Consider the following 17,309-nt stretch of genomic DNA (forward strand, 5'->3'; position numbering starts at 1 on the left):
TCAACTTATCTTTAAAAAATATATTATTCTTACAAAGACAACATATGCTATGTTCCACTGCTCCTTTTTTTATTTCTGCACTGCTTTTAAACTGATTCTTTGTCCTTTATTACTCTAGATATGGCCCTCAGGGACATTGCTCAGTGGTGAACTTGGCAGTGCTGGGTGAATGGTTGGACTTGATGACTTTAGAGGTTAGAGGTCTTTTCCAACCAAAATGATTCTATGGAGACAAGTATAACCAAGTACATTTAAAAGCATATTTAAAATACTTTAATAACTATAGTTCAGCATAGGAGTTGTTTTACTTTGCTTTATATCGATATATTTAAAGATGCAGGGAAAGTTTTGGCACAGATGGGAGCAGCAATCAAATGCTTCTAGCACACAGCATGTCAAGAAAAGTCAGACAAGTTTCCCCTCACTTATTCTTATCAAAAGATTTCTCTGCAAGATGGATCATGTGGCTTCTGCTATTAAAAAAATCACAATGATAAGCAGAAATTGAGAGAGATGATCAAATACATCATTAGTGGAGCTGCTCAATAGTTAGTACTATACATTATTTTTAATCTTTGCTTTCTGCAGCTCTCTAAGATTTCAAGTGGAAGCAGTGTCACTGCCATCTGTACTTGGGGAAATGCTTCAGCCTTCTTCAAGACCTTTCAGTGGAAAAATTTGTGAGAGTCAAGAGTCAGTTCTCAGTTAGGTAACACAGTTTATTGAATCAGCCACAGAAGGGTGAAGAGTAAGGGCTGAACCCCTGCAGTTCTGAAAAAAGACCTCACTGGGGATAGAGTCAGTCTGAAAACTGGAATAGGGAAGGAAGCAGATGAATTCTCCTGACAAGTAGTGTAGGAATATGAATGGAGGAGGGAACCTAAAGGTGATGAAGAAGGAGCTGATTCATTGAGGTACCACAGCAAATGAAGGTGACCTGCAAACCAGGGGGCAGTTGAGTTTAGGTGTGATGAGATACCTCAATACCTAGGAGAGCTAATCTGATGTACGAGGACCGAGAAGCGACAGAAGAAAAGGGAAGAACCAAACTTTTACAAAATGTCCGAATAAAAGGAGATGGAATTAAAAAGAGGGCATAGTCTGAGTAACTAACCCTCACACCACTGTCCCTGTAACCCTCACACCATTGCCACTATTACCTGTAGTTTCCATGTTACAGACTTCTGTTTTGTTCCACAGACTTGTTTCCATTTGACACCAGCCTTGCTAGACACCGAGACAAATCATTAGGGAAAAAAAAACCAAACCCAAACCAACAGAATACAATGATATTCAAATTGTACATCACAAAGCAAAATACAAAAAGGAGAAAATTTAATAGGTTAAATACAAGGTGTTAATTATGACAACCCACAATTTTAAATACTTGACTTTGCAGTCACAATAATGTTATTACAAATTAGTTGTGTGTGGACAGAGTATAGACAGAAATATAAGTTATCCTCGTAAATGAGTGTCTATTGAAACAATATGAGCAATATATGATTTAAAAATATTTAAACAATAAATTAAGTAGTCTTAGGTATTTATATTTCATCATGGAAAAATACTTTTATTTTGGAGAATGGAACATTGGATTTATTAATGCTAACTATTTAATAAATATTCACCATTATCAAAGCTGAAAATTATTCCAAAGCAATGGATTGTTTTATTTGTCAGCTACACATATTAGAGCAAGAAGAGCCTAATTGAAACAGGTTCTTAATCTGCATTAAATTGAAAATCTGTCAGTAAATATCATGCAAAAGACAGGGCTATTGATATCAGAGTATGAAGCAGAGGTTTAAATCCTATTGTCCCAAACTTGTTCACAAGAAAAGGTATTTGGTCCAGTCAGTGAAAGAGGAAGATGACTAGAAGCACAAGAATGTAGTGACACAAGCACACGTAAAAGCATTTTAGTGAGACTGTGGGTTTTCAGTCAAGATACACACATTTCAACCTTGATTCAGCTGGATTCCTCCTCTAAAAATGCTCTCTGTGTTTATGATGCTACAAACATTCAGATCCAATGAAGTTGAACAGAACTGATGGAAGCTGCAGGACACCCAATGAACTGACAGAAGCCGTTGTTCCAATAGATGCCATAATTCAAGACTAACACCATCTACTTCAGTGGTGGTATGAGAGACACTATTTATAGCACAATATGAATAGTTTCTATTCAAATTTGGGTACAGCTTTTTTGATGGAATGTGCTTGAACAGCTACAGAGGAGCTACTGAACAGTCCATCCAGCCTGAACAGTTTGTAGGTCAGGAAATTCCTTGAGCTAAAGGTAGAGATTAAATAAATCTCATCTTTTGTGCTTTGAAAATATGTACACTAACCTTGCTATCAGGCCTTCTAAAGAATACAGCATGATAATGCAAAATAAACTGTGCATAGTTTCATGCCAAGTTTCAGGATTAGCTGTGATGCAGAACAGATGAATTTTTGAAGCAGGATTAGATAAATTACTTAATTAAGCAAGTTCAGATCCCTTTGGAAAGATACTGGGGTTAAAACAGAGTGAAGAATTCTGAAATAGTAGAAATAGACATGCAGAGTGTCAAGTCAGTACTAGAATTAGCAGAAAAGGTGAAAAAGCAGGGTTTTTTCTCTCTCAGAAAAATCCATCCAGATTTAGGAAATTGTGATTAATTTTAGCAAATGACAGAAATGTCAATAATTTTGGATAGAAAGCAGATTTTAAAAATTACAAAATCTACTCTTTCCCTTCTGAGAAGCTAAAGGCATTCAATGGCAATAAAACACTTCCAGGACCTAATTCCATTAAGTCCAAGGAAAAACCTGGTTTTGCATGCCAGATGATTTCATCATTAAATGACACACTTCCCATCTGGGTCCCAAATGTCAGTTCTGAGTCCAGCAAGAATTAGGCAACTCAACAACTGACTTAAAGAATAATTGTTTTATCATTTTTATCTCAGCGTTTTCATGACATAAACCCCAAATTATTTCCATCTTGTCCATGTCACTCTGCAGCTTTTTATCCCCTTCTCTCCCAAATTTCTCCTAGCAAATGAGGAAAGGGTATTTCTAGTTCAGAACAGCAGGAGTAGAACATGAACATTTTGTTCTAATTCATGACTAGAAACTAAAATTGCTAGTCATACATTATTCTAGTAGCATGGAAGCTTTCAGCTGCAAGAGAGGCTAATTCTGGTCTCTGTGTTCCTGCTTCCAGGGCACAGAGATATTTCTGCTTCTGACAAGCAAGGAGGAAAAATGACAACTGTGCTTTCTTTGCAACAGTCACATTTTTTACTGAACAGTCACTTCCCTGCTCCCCACCATGGAAAAACCACCTGCAACACTGTCTACAGACACCAGCAGCATAATTTTGTTATGACTGAACTTAAAAGCAGCAGCAGCAACATCAAAATACTAATTTGTCTATCATCAGGAAGAACATCTGAATCCAAAGTCCCCATCAGAGTGATGCACTTCATCTCCTGCCTGTAACCTTTCTTTCCTATAGATACATGTGGAGAAGTTGTTTTAAGTTTTAAGAACTACACTATTCAATAAATTTAGCTCTTCATATTCCAAAATGACAAGAGTAAGTGAAGTCACATCATGTGAATTATGAAGTGATAATGTCTTTAGTTCTGCCCCAATCAAAAGTGTAACTGTTTAAAGCTTGTAATAATAATGTTCAAACATATTCAGATTATAATTACTTTTCTTCTGATAATGATACCCTGTCTGATTGGATGATTACCTGTTTGACTTTGATAAGTCCCAAGGTCAAAGAAGATAATTACAGACATCTGTTTTCTAAGAAAAATAAACTCTTGAAAAATACTGTTTAAAGTGACATCTGCAAATAAGCATTTCAGAACCATGCTGTTAATGTGAAAGTCACAGGCAAGCAAATAAAACAACAAAAGCCAACTTTGAAGCCAAGGAAGTTCTCTGAGCTACAAGCTATCTTTCACATGAACTCATAATTATTACATAGAAAAGATTGTTTGGGGACCATAGGAGAAAGATCCCGAGTAACGGAATAGTATATTCTGTATTCAATTATAATTATTACTATATATATAGTAATGACTCACTAGGACTCAATGCTTTATATCTGTAAAGTGTAATACTGAGACAGAATTATGTATCTTTTTAACAACATAAATCAATTGACATTAACGCTTTATTCCATGGATTGAATGTCAGAAGAAGAAAAGGCCCAATTACTACCCTTAGATATTCCAGAGAGCAGCAAATTCTGTGATCACTTCTTTGCCAGATTCTGCCTGTTGCCTTAACTAACAAATAAGCTGGTTTGCTTGTACATGAACTGGAGAAAATGATGTACCTGTTACGCCAGCCAAGAGCATTTCAGTAAATGACACTGAAAAGAACCCAAACGTTATGAAGCAAGGAAGGAGGATCAAATCAAACTTCACTAGGAAAGTGGTTGCTGTCAGCAAAACACAGGGCTGGGGAAAACCCATAAATCAGGGCCTGGTTAATAATTTAAGCCCAGCCAGTTGCTCTGCTGGAGCTTGAGGCAGAGGTGCATCTGTTGAGTCCTGCAGGCTTGGTGGTTCAGTTTAGCTCATGAGAGTCACCACCTCTAAGGGTGGGTGCACAACACTCCTTCAACTTTACAGCACCAAGGCTGCTGATCTGAGGAAACAATGAAATAATGAAGAAAAAGACCAGCTTTCACCTTATGATCAGATATATGCCATCAGCCTCTGGCTGTGGTGTGGTGACACATGAAAGCAGTGCTAGAAACCTTACAGTTTATTCTTTACCTCTTTCATCTGTCTTTTCACCCTTCCTCCCACTTCCTCTGCAATTAACAGTTAGACAACTGTTCTAATAAACACCTGCTCGAGGCAGATGACCTGTACTTTCCATTAGAGGTGTCTTGTATGTTCTTACTGGATAACAAATCTAAGCCATGACTTTCCTTACCCATCCACAGAGCTCAAACTCTGATCCTCATCTTGATTACCACAACATCCTTCTCCCTGGCCTTGGCAGATGCAGTCTTGTCTGTCTTATTTCAGTCAGCTTTTCCAAATCAAAACTGAAAACCTTTTCTTCAAGATGATGCAATTCCCACTGAGGGAATTTGGTAAGCAAAGGTACTCAAACATGAGTACAAGAGATAACACCTTGTAACCACTTCCACAGTCTCAAAAAAAGGAAAAAAACTTAAACCTCTTAAAAAACCCCCTTGCCTTGATAGAATATTTTTAGAGTGAAGCATGGGAGCAAAGTGAGTATTCCACCATTTAAATGCTGTGACTCATGGATTTAGATTTAAAGTACCAGAATTTCTCCTTAATACATTAAGATACTTCACATTTGTGTTCAGTTTCTGTCACGGTTCACAAGTATCCTTTTTAACTTTCATTCCTTTTCACAAGTCATGCATTTTAAAAATAAAACCCATGAAGATTCTCACATAATTTCAGGGTTTTTTTTTAAGGAAACACCATTTTAAGATTCATGAATAAACTAAGATCTAGTGCACAATTCTACTAAAGTCACTGGGAAACAGCCCATTTTGTAGGGGAAAGAATATTTCCAAAGACCAGCTCCTTCTCCAGAAATTGCTTTTATCATATCTGAAAACATTTTTGCTCTCAACAGAGATTTTCCTGCTATTGTATTGCTATATGCACTATTGATCATCAAGTCCATTAAATGCATTAGTCACATTAAATAATTAATCTCTCCAGACCAGCTTGGCCACAGATGCCATCAGCAACAGCCCTCCAGGAGACTTGTACTAAAGGAAAGCCAGCAGAGCTGCTGCTCAAATAGACAACATCCAAAAATAAGCAAGAAACAAATGACTGAGTAAATGTGTTACATGACTTAATTCCACTGCAGGTTCCTCTAGAAACCAGGTGTGTAACAACATGAAACTTGAGATCTTTGAATGGAGCATCTGCATGCAAGTGACAGTAATATTTACTAAAGTATGGGGCTTTGAAGAAACAGATACACATGCATGGGCTTTGTCATTCTTTGACACACACCTTATTCTGCAGAGTGCTCCAAGGGAGGAGCAGCAGGCTGCTTTTGTGCTTTGGTCACTTTGGTCAGAGAAAATGACAAATGCCATATTTGTTTCACCTAATAAGTCGTCAAGGGCTTGGAATTCTGCCTGGTACTCTGGACCCAGTCCTCTTCACCAGTTGCACATTACAGGTGTTATGAATAAGAAGCTTGGCTAGGCCAATATTCAAGCAGCAATCAATTTATTATTTAATATGGTAAAGTATGAGCAATACAGCGCTGGGAACAGTGGGGGAAGTTTTCCCTCCAACTGCACGCCGATAATTGATGGTTACAGGTATTTACAGGGGTACCCATCAGTTTTGGGTTTTTTTCAGCAGTTTCTATTTCCAGTCTTTTACTCATCAGCAATTTTTATTCCAAATTATTACATCACAATTCTATACACTATTGTGATTTTAATTTCTCAGGATGTATCTCAAAGGAATATCCCCAGATGGTGATGGTCCAGTTTCCGAAAGAAGAAAGACGAATCCCATCTAGTGGGGTCCAGCTCCCCACATGTGTGTTCACCTTTTAATTGCAGAGACTATAAATCTCATAACAGTGATGTCCAGCTTCCCTTGGTCGAACCCATAAATTCTTGAGGTAATGTTCATCTTCCTTTCTCAAGCTGTTTTTCTCTGCTTCAATAAGGCGTGAGATAAGCATATTTCCTTTATATATATTCCAAAGATATAGTTTCAAGGATACAAGTAATATTCTAAAATTATACCTCAAAAGGTTATTATTGCAGAGCTATTTATGGATTAAATGCAAGCAATAAGCAACATCTTTAACACCTTTATTCCATTGCTCCTAAATCAACCAGGGTTAATTGCAAACAAAAGATAGGTTCAAAGGCCTTTTTCCATGCTTTATTTTCCTCAATTATTATTATAATTCACAGCTCTCCCATTGTCGGGGTCCACACATTTCGCATTCACAAATACACACGTTGCCTGTTTGTACCTGACACGAAACACAGCTTTGCATCTCACACAGGGCTATGAACAAGCCAAAGCCCTCCCTTGGCACATACTCAAAGTACCCCAGACCAGCAGATGCAGTTCCTACACAACCCTCTCCTCCAAAGCCTGCAACAACAGCAGGCAGCCCAGTAAGAGTATCCAGTGAAATTCACCCAGCCCAAAGTCCATTGCATTTTCATAGACTGTAAGCAACATTTCTTGAACACCAAGTTACTTTTGCCCTTTCCTCTATCAAAAACCCCTCCAAGAAAATCCCTTGTGCAGCCTTACAGAAAACAAAGGAGAATGATAACCGAAAGCCAGGCAGGATAGATACAATTCTGTTATAGACAGAACTTGTAGCAGCAGGGTTTGTTCAGCATGTGTTTGAGAAAGCAGTGAGAAAAGAGAAAGTTTCTAGCAGAATGATTTCCGCCCAAGAGCTCAAGGTTCAGAGGAGCCGGCACAGAGCAAGACGTGTGCAGCTGCCAACGCCACCTGTGCAGGACTCATTAAAGGTTTAACAGAGGATCACGTGTGCCCTGAACATGGCTGACAACTGCCAAGCCTAACACACACCTCACAAACTTTGGGAAAAGGCAGAGAAATGGAGCTGCCTTTGGACGAGGAGGATGGCACCTTCACCAGCATTTCTTTGGCAGACGACTCAGGTAAGAGACTGCAGCACTCTGTTGATACAATGCAAATTCCACAGGCTGAATAACAGCACTGTGAGAGCAGGAAAGGTTGTCCCGATCACCAGGTACAAGGTATTTCTGGCAAATACCCTCAAACAAACTTTTGTTAGTTGCGTGGTTTGAGTTAGCCTTTTGATGAGCTAAGAATTGAGGGTTTGGGGGAATGGAGGCTACGAGGCTACCCCAGTTTTCATATATTAGCCCTGGGTGATATACATTCCTCATCTGAGCACATAGAGCCTTTCTCTGGTTAGAGAGACACTGTTACACAAGTATTTACTCAGTAGTTACTACTATCAAATAAAATACAGATAATGCTGTATACAGAATAACAAACCTCTGACTTATGCTAGTGAAAACGCACAAGAAGTGATGGAAGTTAATTGGCAATGGAAATAAGGTGATATTTTAAATCCTCACTGTTAGGCATTTAATTGTTTGAAAGAAACTACAAAAGCACAGTCTGCCTATCCCTCCACCATCCTCCTCTCCACTTATAGAATAAAATTACTTGGAAGGGGAAGTTGGAGAGTCCTACACAGTGGAAAAATGAAGTGAGTTAATATGAATTAATAATAAATTATTTAGAAAGGTCTGCCCAGAGTATCAACTTGATTATGTCAGCAGGGCTGCCAAAGAGGTGTGCTAATTCACACTGCTAGGTTTCTGGAGGGCTTCTTTGAACAATAGAAGCTACATTTCCTTCCCCTCATTTTTTTTAAAGAATGTTATTGTGCATGCTGCATTTACCTCCCATATTTTAAAATTTTCTATTAGCAATTCTATATCAGTGTGATGGGGCTGAGCTGGATGTTTGAACACACTTTCTTTGTACATCATCTAGGGCTACTGACACCAAGATGTGGCTGGCCCAAGCTATTCTCAAGAAGACAATTTGTCAGAGCTTGGTCTATTTGTGAAGTATGCAGGTATTAAAATAAAACATGTAAATTAAGACAAACACAAAATGGTAGCAAGATAGAAACTTACTGGAAAGTATTTTAATAGCAACATTAACAGCACATGAAATCAAGCAAAACATGTGAAAATATTTTCACCTTTAATGAAAGAAATATCTTTCATTGTAGAAACTCAAAGCACTGGATAAAGTTCCCTCAAAAAATGACCAATCTAAACAGAGCACATCAAACCAAAAGTAAAACAAAACACTGAAATGTTGTCCAACATCTGCAAAAATTTCTTTGCTGTACTTCCAATTAATGTTGAATAAGCAGATCAAGGCCCCCTTTGCTCATTGAAGAGTACCTAGAAATTATCTTACTAAGGTTATTTAAGGTTATTCTGAAAGAGTAATAAGAATTGCAGAGAATTTGGTGTAAAGCAACATTACATGAAAAAAGAACCTCAGAGTGTGTTATTTCTGCAAATATGCAAAAGAATGAAGATTTGGTGCAAATGGTCTCAACAGTTAGCAATGCAAGGAAAAGCACTTAAGCCACTCGTGTTCCTTTCTGTCTACTTCTTTGTGGCAGTAATTAGTCAAAGGAGCAAACAGTGCAGTTGCAACAGCAAAGTCATCTCAGCAATGGTTACAATGCCTGCCTGTGTTAGTGCATAACAGGATCCATTTCCATTGTGGTGGGGAACAGTGCAGCCTCTGTCAGCTCTGCTGCCTGGAACATTGCCACAAGGGAAGCCAGAGCCTTGCTGGTGTGCACCGTGTGCCATGGGAAAACAGCATGTAAAACTGAGCTTCAGAAATAAAATGTCTGAAAATGTTTGTCGTTAGCAGCAATGACTGAGAGTCTGAGTGCAGAGCAATGAAATCCTCTCCTCAGTTTGTAACTTTACCTGTATATGAACTCAGGTAAACTATTAATGATGTATTTTATCCTAGGGAGGCTGTTTTATTTCAAACAAAAATTGCTCTTTCAGTGAAACTGAATAGATTAATTCCTTTTGCCAATGGCATCTTAGAAACTCTAACCAGAACTTAGGATACAAGTATGTACAGACAGCTGCATTTGTAAACTGAAACTTGTTGCTATTAATCTAATATAATGACAATACCAGAATGCCTCCTCTAATTTAACTAAATGCCTTAGAAAATAGTCTGGGGTTGTTGTGACCCAAGTGCAGGACCTGCCAGATCAACACTCCCACCCAACCTGGTATCATAATATGCATAGGTGCCTTCCCTGGGACACATTCTGTGTTATAAAAGGAATCTGATTGCTGGGGATACTTCCTAAGTCCCTAGAGCTTTACATTTAAAGTCCACACAATTTTAAATATATTATGCAATGCAAGACAGGTGAGGTAAAGAATTTTAAAAGGCAGTAGGTAAATCATGATAACGTTAAGCTTCTGGTTTCTTGGTTGATCTCTCATACAAGAATACTTTGGGCTGTGGACCTTTATTTTGTGATATATTTGGTTTGGGCATTTTTGCATTTGTGTTTTGGGGTTTTTGAGTGTGTGCATGTTTTTTGGTGTTTGTTTAAAAGTAGTGGTGCACTGGATATTTAGAATTCTGGAGTTGCCTTCTTTGCCCTGGAATACAGAAGAAGGGTTAGGAATGCCAGCCTTTTTAGGGGAGCACAGGATGATCTAGGCATTCTCTCTGTGGAATTTGCACCCAGCAGTACCAATCCAAACCTCTTGGTCCCTGGACTGTTCAAAGCTAACCTCATAACCCACAGCACTCTGCAGACCAGACACATCATCTGTTCTCTGCTGATAACGTCTCTGCAACGCCAACAGTGGGAGCTCAGAACAACAGCTTTCTCTGTAGGAAAACAAAAAAAAAACTCTCACAGAGGCTGATTTCTGCAAAGGTGCTCATCCTGGTGCTCATGCTTAGAGTTCAGAATCAAAAGAAAGTACTACAGTGAGAAACCACAGCCAGGCAAAGCAGAATGAACCCCAACGGTACACATACCAAAAAGGAAACAGGAGGTAAACCAGCAGCTCTTGAAATTACTACTGTTTAGCTACAGCAGCACAGGAGCCAATATGTCTGGTTTCCATTCTGTCCTCTAATTTAACATCAAGGATTTCCCCATTTTGCTCATTTTGGGACAGTTCTGACAACAATCTGCAACTGTAATGCAGCAAGAAAAGTGGAATTTCTGCAGCAGAGGGGTGCATTTCCTCAAGATTAGCCCACAATCTTTTCCCCCCTCTTACAGTATAAAAACACAGCACATCCTTTACCAGGTAAGCAGGGTCTCCCTCCATTTGTACACACCTGGAGAATATGGCCATAATTTTTTCCCCTGTTGATGCAAGTGCTGGAGATTGTCTCATTAGAAAGAATTAGGAGAACCTGTTGATTGCCAGGTTTGCCAGTGCAGCAAGCAAGATTGAAACAGCGCAAGCATTAAATCTGGCATTTAAAAACAGCAATCAAGGAAACTTTCCAACAGGCTCCTAAAGCCCAGCCACCACTTGAGAAGACTGCTTGCAAGAAATAAGGAGGAATTGCTGTGTTGAAAATGCCCTTTGTAGAGACGTTTAACTAAACCAGCTAATGGAACTGGAAATGGGTGCATTTTCCACTACCGATGGATAGCAAGACTCTAATTGCAGTACATTTTCAGACCTTGAAAAGCATTCAGTCTAATCTGAATTTATCTGATTGTAAGGTTAAAAAAAGTCATTGACACAATAACAGCGTGGAGGCAGCCAGATGATGTTAGAAATAGACGCTTTCTGAAGTGTGTTTAAAAATACAGTAGAGGGCTCACTTCCCAAATGCCTTTATCTTCCTGAGTGTCTACACAGCACTGAATTATGTATTTACAGCTAGATGTATTACTGCAATTTACAGATACCATATGAATATATTTCAATGCAACATACAGTTCAAGCTACATAGTACTACAAGTTATGCAGTGCAGTCCCTTCAGTGAAGCCACCAAAATTAGCTCAGGTCATAAATGTTTTCCATTGCTTTGCCGTGGCTCACAGACTGTGCTGTGACATTCTGTGAGGGTTATTCCAGCCAGGGAAAGAACAATGACACAGGAGTGTTGTTCGGGAGCTGCTGAGTTATTAGGTGAGAGCAGCTCCGCGAAGTTACTGAGGTGATGTGTGATGTGATGTCAGGGCTGTGAGACCCAGCGGCACGGAGCTAACCACAAGTGTCCTACTCTGGACCCTGCTGAGGAAAGGTTTCTGACGTGCCCGAGTGGAAGCAGCTGGGCCGGGCGTACAGGGACTGAATGCGGCAGGGAAAGCCGCTGCAGCCCGTCTGGGAGGCTGCTTTCTCCCGGAGCCCACATACAGCACCGGGGAGCTGTTAGCACCCACACACGCGCTGCTTCCTCGGACCTGCCTCAGGCTCTGCCAACCCCTAAATCTGAGGGGTTCCACATCGGGGAACAAATGCCTTTTCTTAATCTCTTCGGAACACTAGGGAGAGCGACCGGCCATTGAGGACCGCTGCTCTGAACACTGGCGGCGTAAGGAATGGAAGGAATGGATCAGAACCATTGGATCTCACTGGCCGCCCAGCAGGATGTGCCGTAAGGGGCACGGCTGGCCCATGAGCACAGCAATAATGGATCAGAACCATTGGATCTCACTGACCGCCCAGCGGGACGTACCCGGAGGGGCGGGGCCATAGCGCTCCCGCCCCGCCCCCGCGCGGCGCAGGCGCATTGGCGGCGGAGCGCGGAGCGGGCCGGGCCGAGCCGGGCGAGGGCAGAGCCCGCGAGAGGCGGCGGCGGCAGCGGGGCAGGTGCGGGTTAGGAGGAAGGGAAGGAAGGGGAGGAGGGAGCGCTGGGAGTGCCGAGCCAGGCCGGGAGCGCACGGTGGGATGCGCGGGCGGGGCCGGGCGGCTGCCGGCCGGTGCTGCGGGGCCGCCCCTCTGCAGTGCTGCCAGCCCCGGCCGGCGCTCCCGGGCCGCGGTGCTGCTGTTCCCGCAGCGGCCCCGGCCCGCAGCTCCGGGCGGGGATGGGAGCGGGGTGCCAGGCCCCGAGGCGAACAGCCCCGTGTCGCAGGCCCCTACACCGGCCCGGGGTGTTTGGGGGACAGCGCAGAGCCATTCCAGCTTTCGGGAATAGCCGCTCTAGAATAACCCGTTCCACAATGATGCCAGCTGAGAGGGCGACGATTACATCATTGGAACGGCGGCATTTCATGCTTTGCAGTAATCTAGATCAGTTATTTTTGTAAACAGTGTCATAGTTACTCAACGAACCGTAGGGATGTACAGCGTGAGGCCTAGGAAAAATAATTTAAGAATGGTGAAAAAGGTTGCTCTGCCTTAGGCTAAAGCACTGACCCTTCAGAATTAGACAAATACATCTAAAATTCAAATATAATGGAAGTTCCAGTAATTGCTGCCTCCATTTTTTTTCTTTAAGCAGAGTACCGCTCAAGAAAACGCTATTCAAAAGTGGAAGGAACCCCTGCCACAATGATGAACGCCGATATGGATGGTATAAATTCTTAATGTTCTTGCTCTTCATTGGTATTCTGTTTAGTATAATTTCTAACTGTTAACACAGGTTGCACTAAAATTCTCATGCTTTATTGCAGCTGTTGAGGCTGAGAATCAGGTGGAATTAGAAGAGAAAACACGGCTTATTAATCAAGTTTTGGAACTGCAGCACACGCTTGAAGGTTAGCAGCTTGATGTACCAGATTTTTTACAAGTACGCAGTAATAAGCAAAAGAAGAGAACCTGACAGCTCTGCCCTTAGTCACAGTGTCCAGAAGTATATCACTTAATGCAGTTGAAGGTACAAAACCAAGGTCATGGAAATAGTTTTGTTCTTCCTCTTTATGCAACATTACATTTGCTCAACGTTGGTAGTACACAGCAAGTAGAACAGGTGATGCAGCTAATAATGTGCTTATTAGAAGACACATATCTGAGGCTGCTCATCACTGAACTCTTATTTCCAAGTAATTTGGTTTGCAATAGCTTAATTCAAAAATTCAGGAAAGTAATAAGCTTACAGACTAGCATTCAGTTTAACAAGTGGGTCAAAATACTGTACTACAAAATAATAGAGGAAAATGCTGTTTAGGTAAAACACAAATAGGAAAATGTTTTGTAACTTAATACCCTCTGGTAATGCCTTCTGGATTAAAGGTGTAACTAGTATGATGTAGGCCCATAGAACATGTTCATTATTGTTCACAACAGTGTCTAACATTCTTCTTATAATATCACCTTCGCAGATCTCTCAGCACGAGTAGATGCTGTTAAGGAAGAAAACTTGAAACTGAAATCAGAAAACCAAGTTCTTGGACAGTATATAGAAAATCTGATGTCAGCATCTAGTGTTTTCCAAACAACTGACACAAAAAGCAAAAGGAAGTAAGGGTGGGCTCAGATTATGTCATTGTATTGCTGCTGGTTTTTTTGCTTTGTTTTAACTGGCATAGGCTACATAAGCTAAAATACTTTAGTTTGTGGCTTACTGGATCCTCAGAGATTATAGACTTTGATAATAAATGGAATTAAGAGCATTATCATGAACAGGAGACAGAAGATTGTGTATTAAGATTAAGCAATGCGCAAATGTAGTGTAGATAATTACAAAATTTCTGTATTTGTTTTAAAAATTACCGTATCTTGTTAAAAAGAAGATTAGTTTGTGAGGTTAAACAACGGTCTGTTGGTACTCTGAGGTCTTAGGGTAGATTTCTTGACTATATTGTGTTAAAATACTGTGTTGAAACCCCATTTGATAAAAATATTCAGAGTTTACTGCATCACTTTTTTGCACCTGAGATGTGTTTACTGCATAGTACTGTTCATAGTTCTGAAAACAAAACAAAAACCTATAAACCAGTTAAGCATTTCTGTGAAGTAGGAACAGTATGACATTGTTTGCAGGGCTTACTTACAGAAAAACACCTCAGCTGTTTTTGGGAAGGGGGAAGGTAAGAGGAGCCACAAGGGTAAGCAACTTTTCAGGGCAATACCAAACTGATGCAGTTATCAGATGTAATATGTATGCCTGAAACCATTGCTACTTTCCCATTTTCCTGAAGAATGCCCAGGCACATCATCACAATGTATGATCTTCCTGAAGTTCTGTTGTATGAGGAAAAGTTAAGTAAAAACCTGAGTGATAAACTTTGCAAGAGGTGGTCAGCAATGCTGCTCATGCTTGTGAGCAGTGCAGTGAGGAACTGAGAACAAGTCTTTTCCTTCCTGCCTTTGCTGTCCTCCTGCAGTGCCAAACTTGTCTTTGCTTCGGGCCTCAGAGCAGCTGTTTTCCTGCCTCAGAACTACACTTGCAAAGTGCTTCCTGAGGCACTGCACAAAAACATCTAAAGCACAAGGATGCAGTGGAACAGAGGTGGATTTTGCCTTTCAAAACTGTGCTGCTCTGGTGTCAAGGTGCTGGTTGTTCCTGTCTTGGATGTTGTTAGGTTTTGTAGGGGAGCTCAGCCCAGATGATGGGTCTGAGCACTTCCCACAGAAGCAGCATGTCCAGCACAGTCAGTATTAAGGGAGGGCAGAAGATGAAATACAAACAACTGTGTAAATTTTAGCAGTACTTAGTTGCACCTGTTTCATCTTGCCCTACAGACTTACTTATGGGTGTTGGCTAGGGCTGAGTTGCTGCTTCAGTAATGAAGCCATTTTGCTTGACCTTTTTAAAGGAAACCTCTAGTTCAAGGATCTCCCTCAAGCATGGTGTGAATGAGTCAGTGTAATAGAATAACAAATCCCTCTCAAATCCCAAGTTTCTTAGCTAGGTACTGCTGTATCTCAAGTGTAAGTTGACATTGTGAGGTTCCCCCCTCCCAAAGGTGAGGTTGCCAGTTTCTCCCCATTTAAAATGGTTGTACAATGCTCACCAGAGTCAAAAGACACTAAACAAAGTCAAAAGACTGCAAACAAAGCACTAATAGTACAGTCTTGAGGGCTGGTTAAATGTCTGGGTCAGGAAACCCAGTGAATAAAAAGTGAATGATACCATTTGTGTCATGGGGTCCTTGCCAACACCTAAAATTAATTCTTATCTTCTATAGACTACTTTCTCACATTACTGGAACTCTAAATTAATCCAAGAATTGCTAGCAGGTAGAGTAGATCACATGGCTAGTCCAGAGTTTGAGCATTAAAGGAAGAAAAATCCCAGCAAGCACTTGACTTGACAAATGAAGATTGCATTGCATTCCAGCCACCGTAGCTTTCAAGCCACACCACTGTCACCTCCATGTGCACTGCAGGTCACCTGGGAACACAGCATGCGCTTGTTAGGCTGCAGCAATTCCAGAATAAGGTAATTTTCAAATCATGGTTTGTATTGTACATTGGATAGTGGTATTTTACCCATCAGTGTGTATACAGCAGTTATTTCATCTCCATGCCATTTGACATCCCACTACTGTGGCCTTCATTTAATTTATGAACATTTTAAAGATGTTGTATTTCTGACTTTACACCAAATAAAAACTTTTAATTTGTCTCAATTAGTTTGGTTTAACATTTGTAAACCCTAAAACTTCTCATAAATATCTGTAGTCAAAAGGTGAAAAAGCAGTAGGGTTAGTAATCTTAAAGGTTTTGACACAGCTGAATTGTCTGAAAAACCAGATGTATTTGATATTAAACCTGAGTTAATGAATGTGGTTTTAACAAAGCTTCAGTTCCTGACTCCCTTGCTATTTTCAGCCATCAGTCTTAAATTTGTCTACTTTTCTGTTCTTATTAAAGTAAAAGGATTGGTAGACTGCATCCACTGTTGTAAAAAAGTTCAAACTTGCACTTCTCCATGTTTCAGCAAGAGGAGACTGCTAAGCCAAGTTAGAAATGTTACTTTGTCCTACACTTTTAGTGAGCTTTACATTAGACAGAACCCAGAATTATTACTTCATCAATGTAGATGCCAACTGAAGAGTAGCTTCAACTGGAATTAATAAAAGGGCCTCAGTCCTACTTGGCCTTCCCTGCATATCAGGTGTTCAGTCTGGGATCTGGCATCCTCAGTAAGAGCTCTTTTACCAAGCTACAGCAGAGTCACAGGGAGTGCAGCCTCTAGAGGTCTTGCTACTTACAGAGGTCCAAAGATGACTGACAGTTTTAATAGCAAGGCATGCTGGAACTGAAAATCATTAGTTTTTGAAATTTTAAGATCTTTCAAGCGACCATGACAGCAAGATGAACCATGTTTCCTGAAATACCTGTTCAGATAAAAATGGACAGTGCACAGGAAGTGTGTGAAATCTCACTGTTGTATTGTGTCAATGGACAGGGGTTGCCCTTTTGCTTGGCTTTCCACCTCACAGCCTTAAATCCTCAACATCTCTGGTATTTCTGCTCTAATTACCAGCATAAATCTAGATCCAAGTCAGCTCATGTGCAGAAGGATGTATGCTATCTCTAGATTCTAGGTGATCAAAGCTCATGGGGTGTCAGTCAAGACTTTATGGGAACTTTAAATTCAGAACCCTAAAGGAAGACGAGAATCCCCCATGGGGTGGCCAATCCCTGGACTAACTAAATCACATCAAAGAAATGACAGTAACTTATCACTTATCAGAGAAAAAAACCCTCCAAAACCCCTAAGAAAACAAACAAACCAGCCCCCCAGGACACCCAAATGCTGCAACAATTCCAAAGGACTTCTATCAAACTCAGACATAATTCATGTAA

At 40.6% G+C, this 17,309-nt stretch overlaps 1 protein-coding gene across 2 annotated transcripts; it reads left to right on the top strand.

The window, feature by feature from the left end:
• Positions 1–12,350: 12,350 nt before the first annotated feature.
• Positions 12,351–14,827, top strand: SCOC (short coiled-coil protein). 2 transcript variants are annotated; one of them, XM_054295879.1, is made up of 4 exons: positions 12,351–12,422; positions 13,054–13,125; positions 13,226–13,309; positions 13,874–14,827. In XM_054295879.1, exons 2-4 carry the CDS (start codon positions 13,104–13,106, stop codon positions 14,014–14,016), a joined length of 249 nt encoding a protein of 82 aa, XP_054151854.1. In that variant the 5' UTR covers positions 12,351–12,422; positions 13,054–13,103; the 3' UTR covers positions 14,017–14,827. The 2 variants fall into 2 exon arrangements, with proteins under 2 accessions (XP_054151854.1, XP_054151855.1); XM_054295880.1 differs by having other exon boundaries at positions 12,359–12,422; positions 13,051–13,125.
• The last annotated feature ends 2,482 nt before the right edge of the window (positions 14,828–17,309 follow it).

The sequence above is a fragment of the Melozone crissalis genome, unplaced genomic scaffold (assembly GCF_028551555.1).
Source record: "Melozone crissalis strain CALT ecotype California unplaced genomic scaffold, PUWL_Pcris_2 ptg000006l_1, whole genome shotgun sequence".
In the NCBI taxonomy this organism is placed as follows: domain Eukaryota; kingdom Metazoa; phylum Chordata; class Aves; order Passeriformes; family Passerellidae; genus Melozone; species Melozone crissalis.

Coding starts and splice junctions, on each gene's coding strand:
- SCOC (XM_054295879.1), top strand. CDS start 13,104: ATGATGAACGCCGATATGGATG. Junction 13,126..13,225: donor GATGAACGCCGATATGGATG/GTATAAATTCTT, acceptor GCTTTATTGCAG/CTGTTGAGGCTGAGAATCAG. Junction 13,310..13,873: donor ACTGCAGCACACGCTTGAAG/GTTAGCAGCTTG, acceptor TCACCTTCGCAG/ATCTCTCAGCACGAGTAGAT.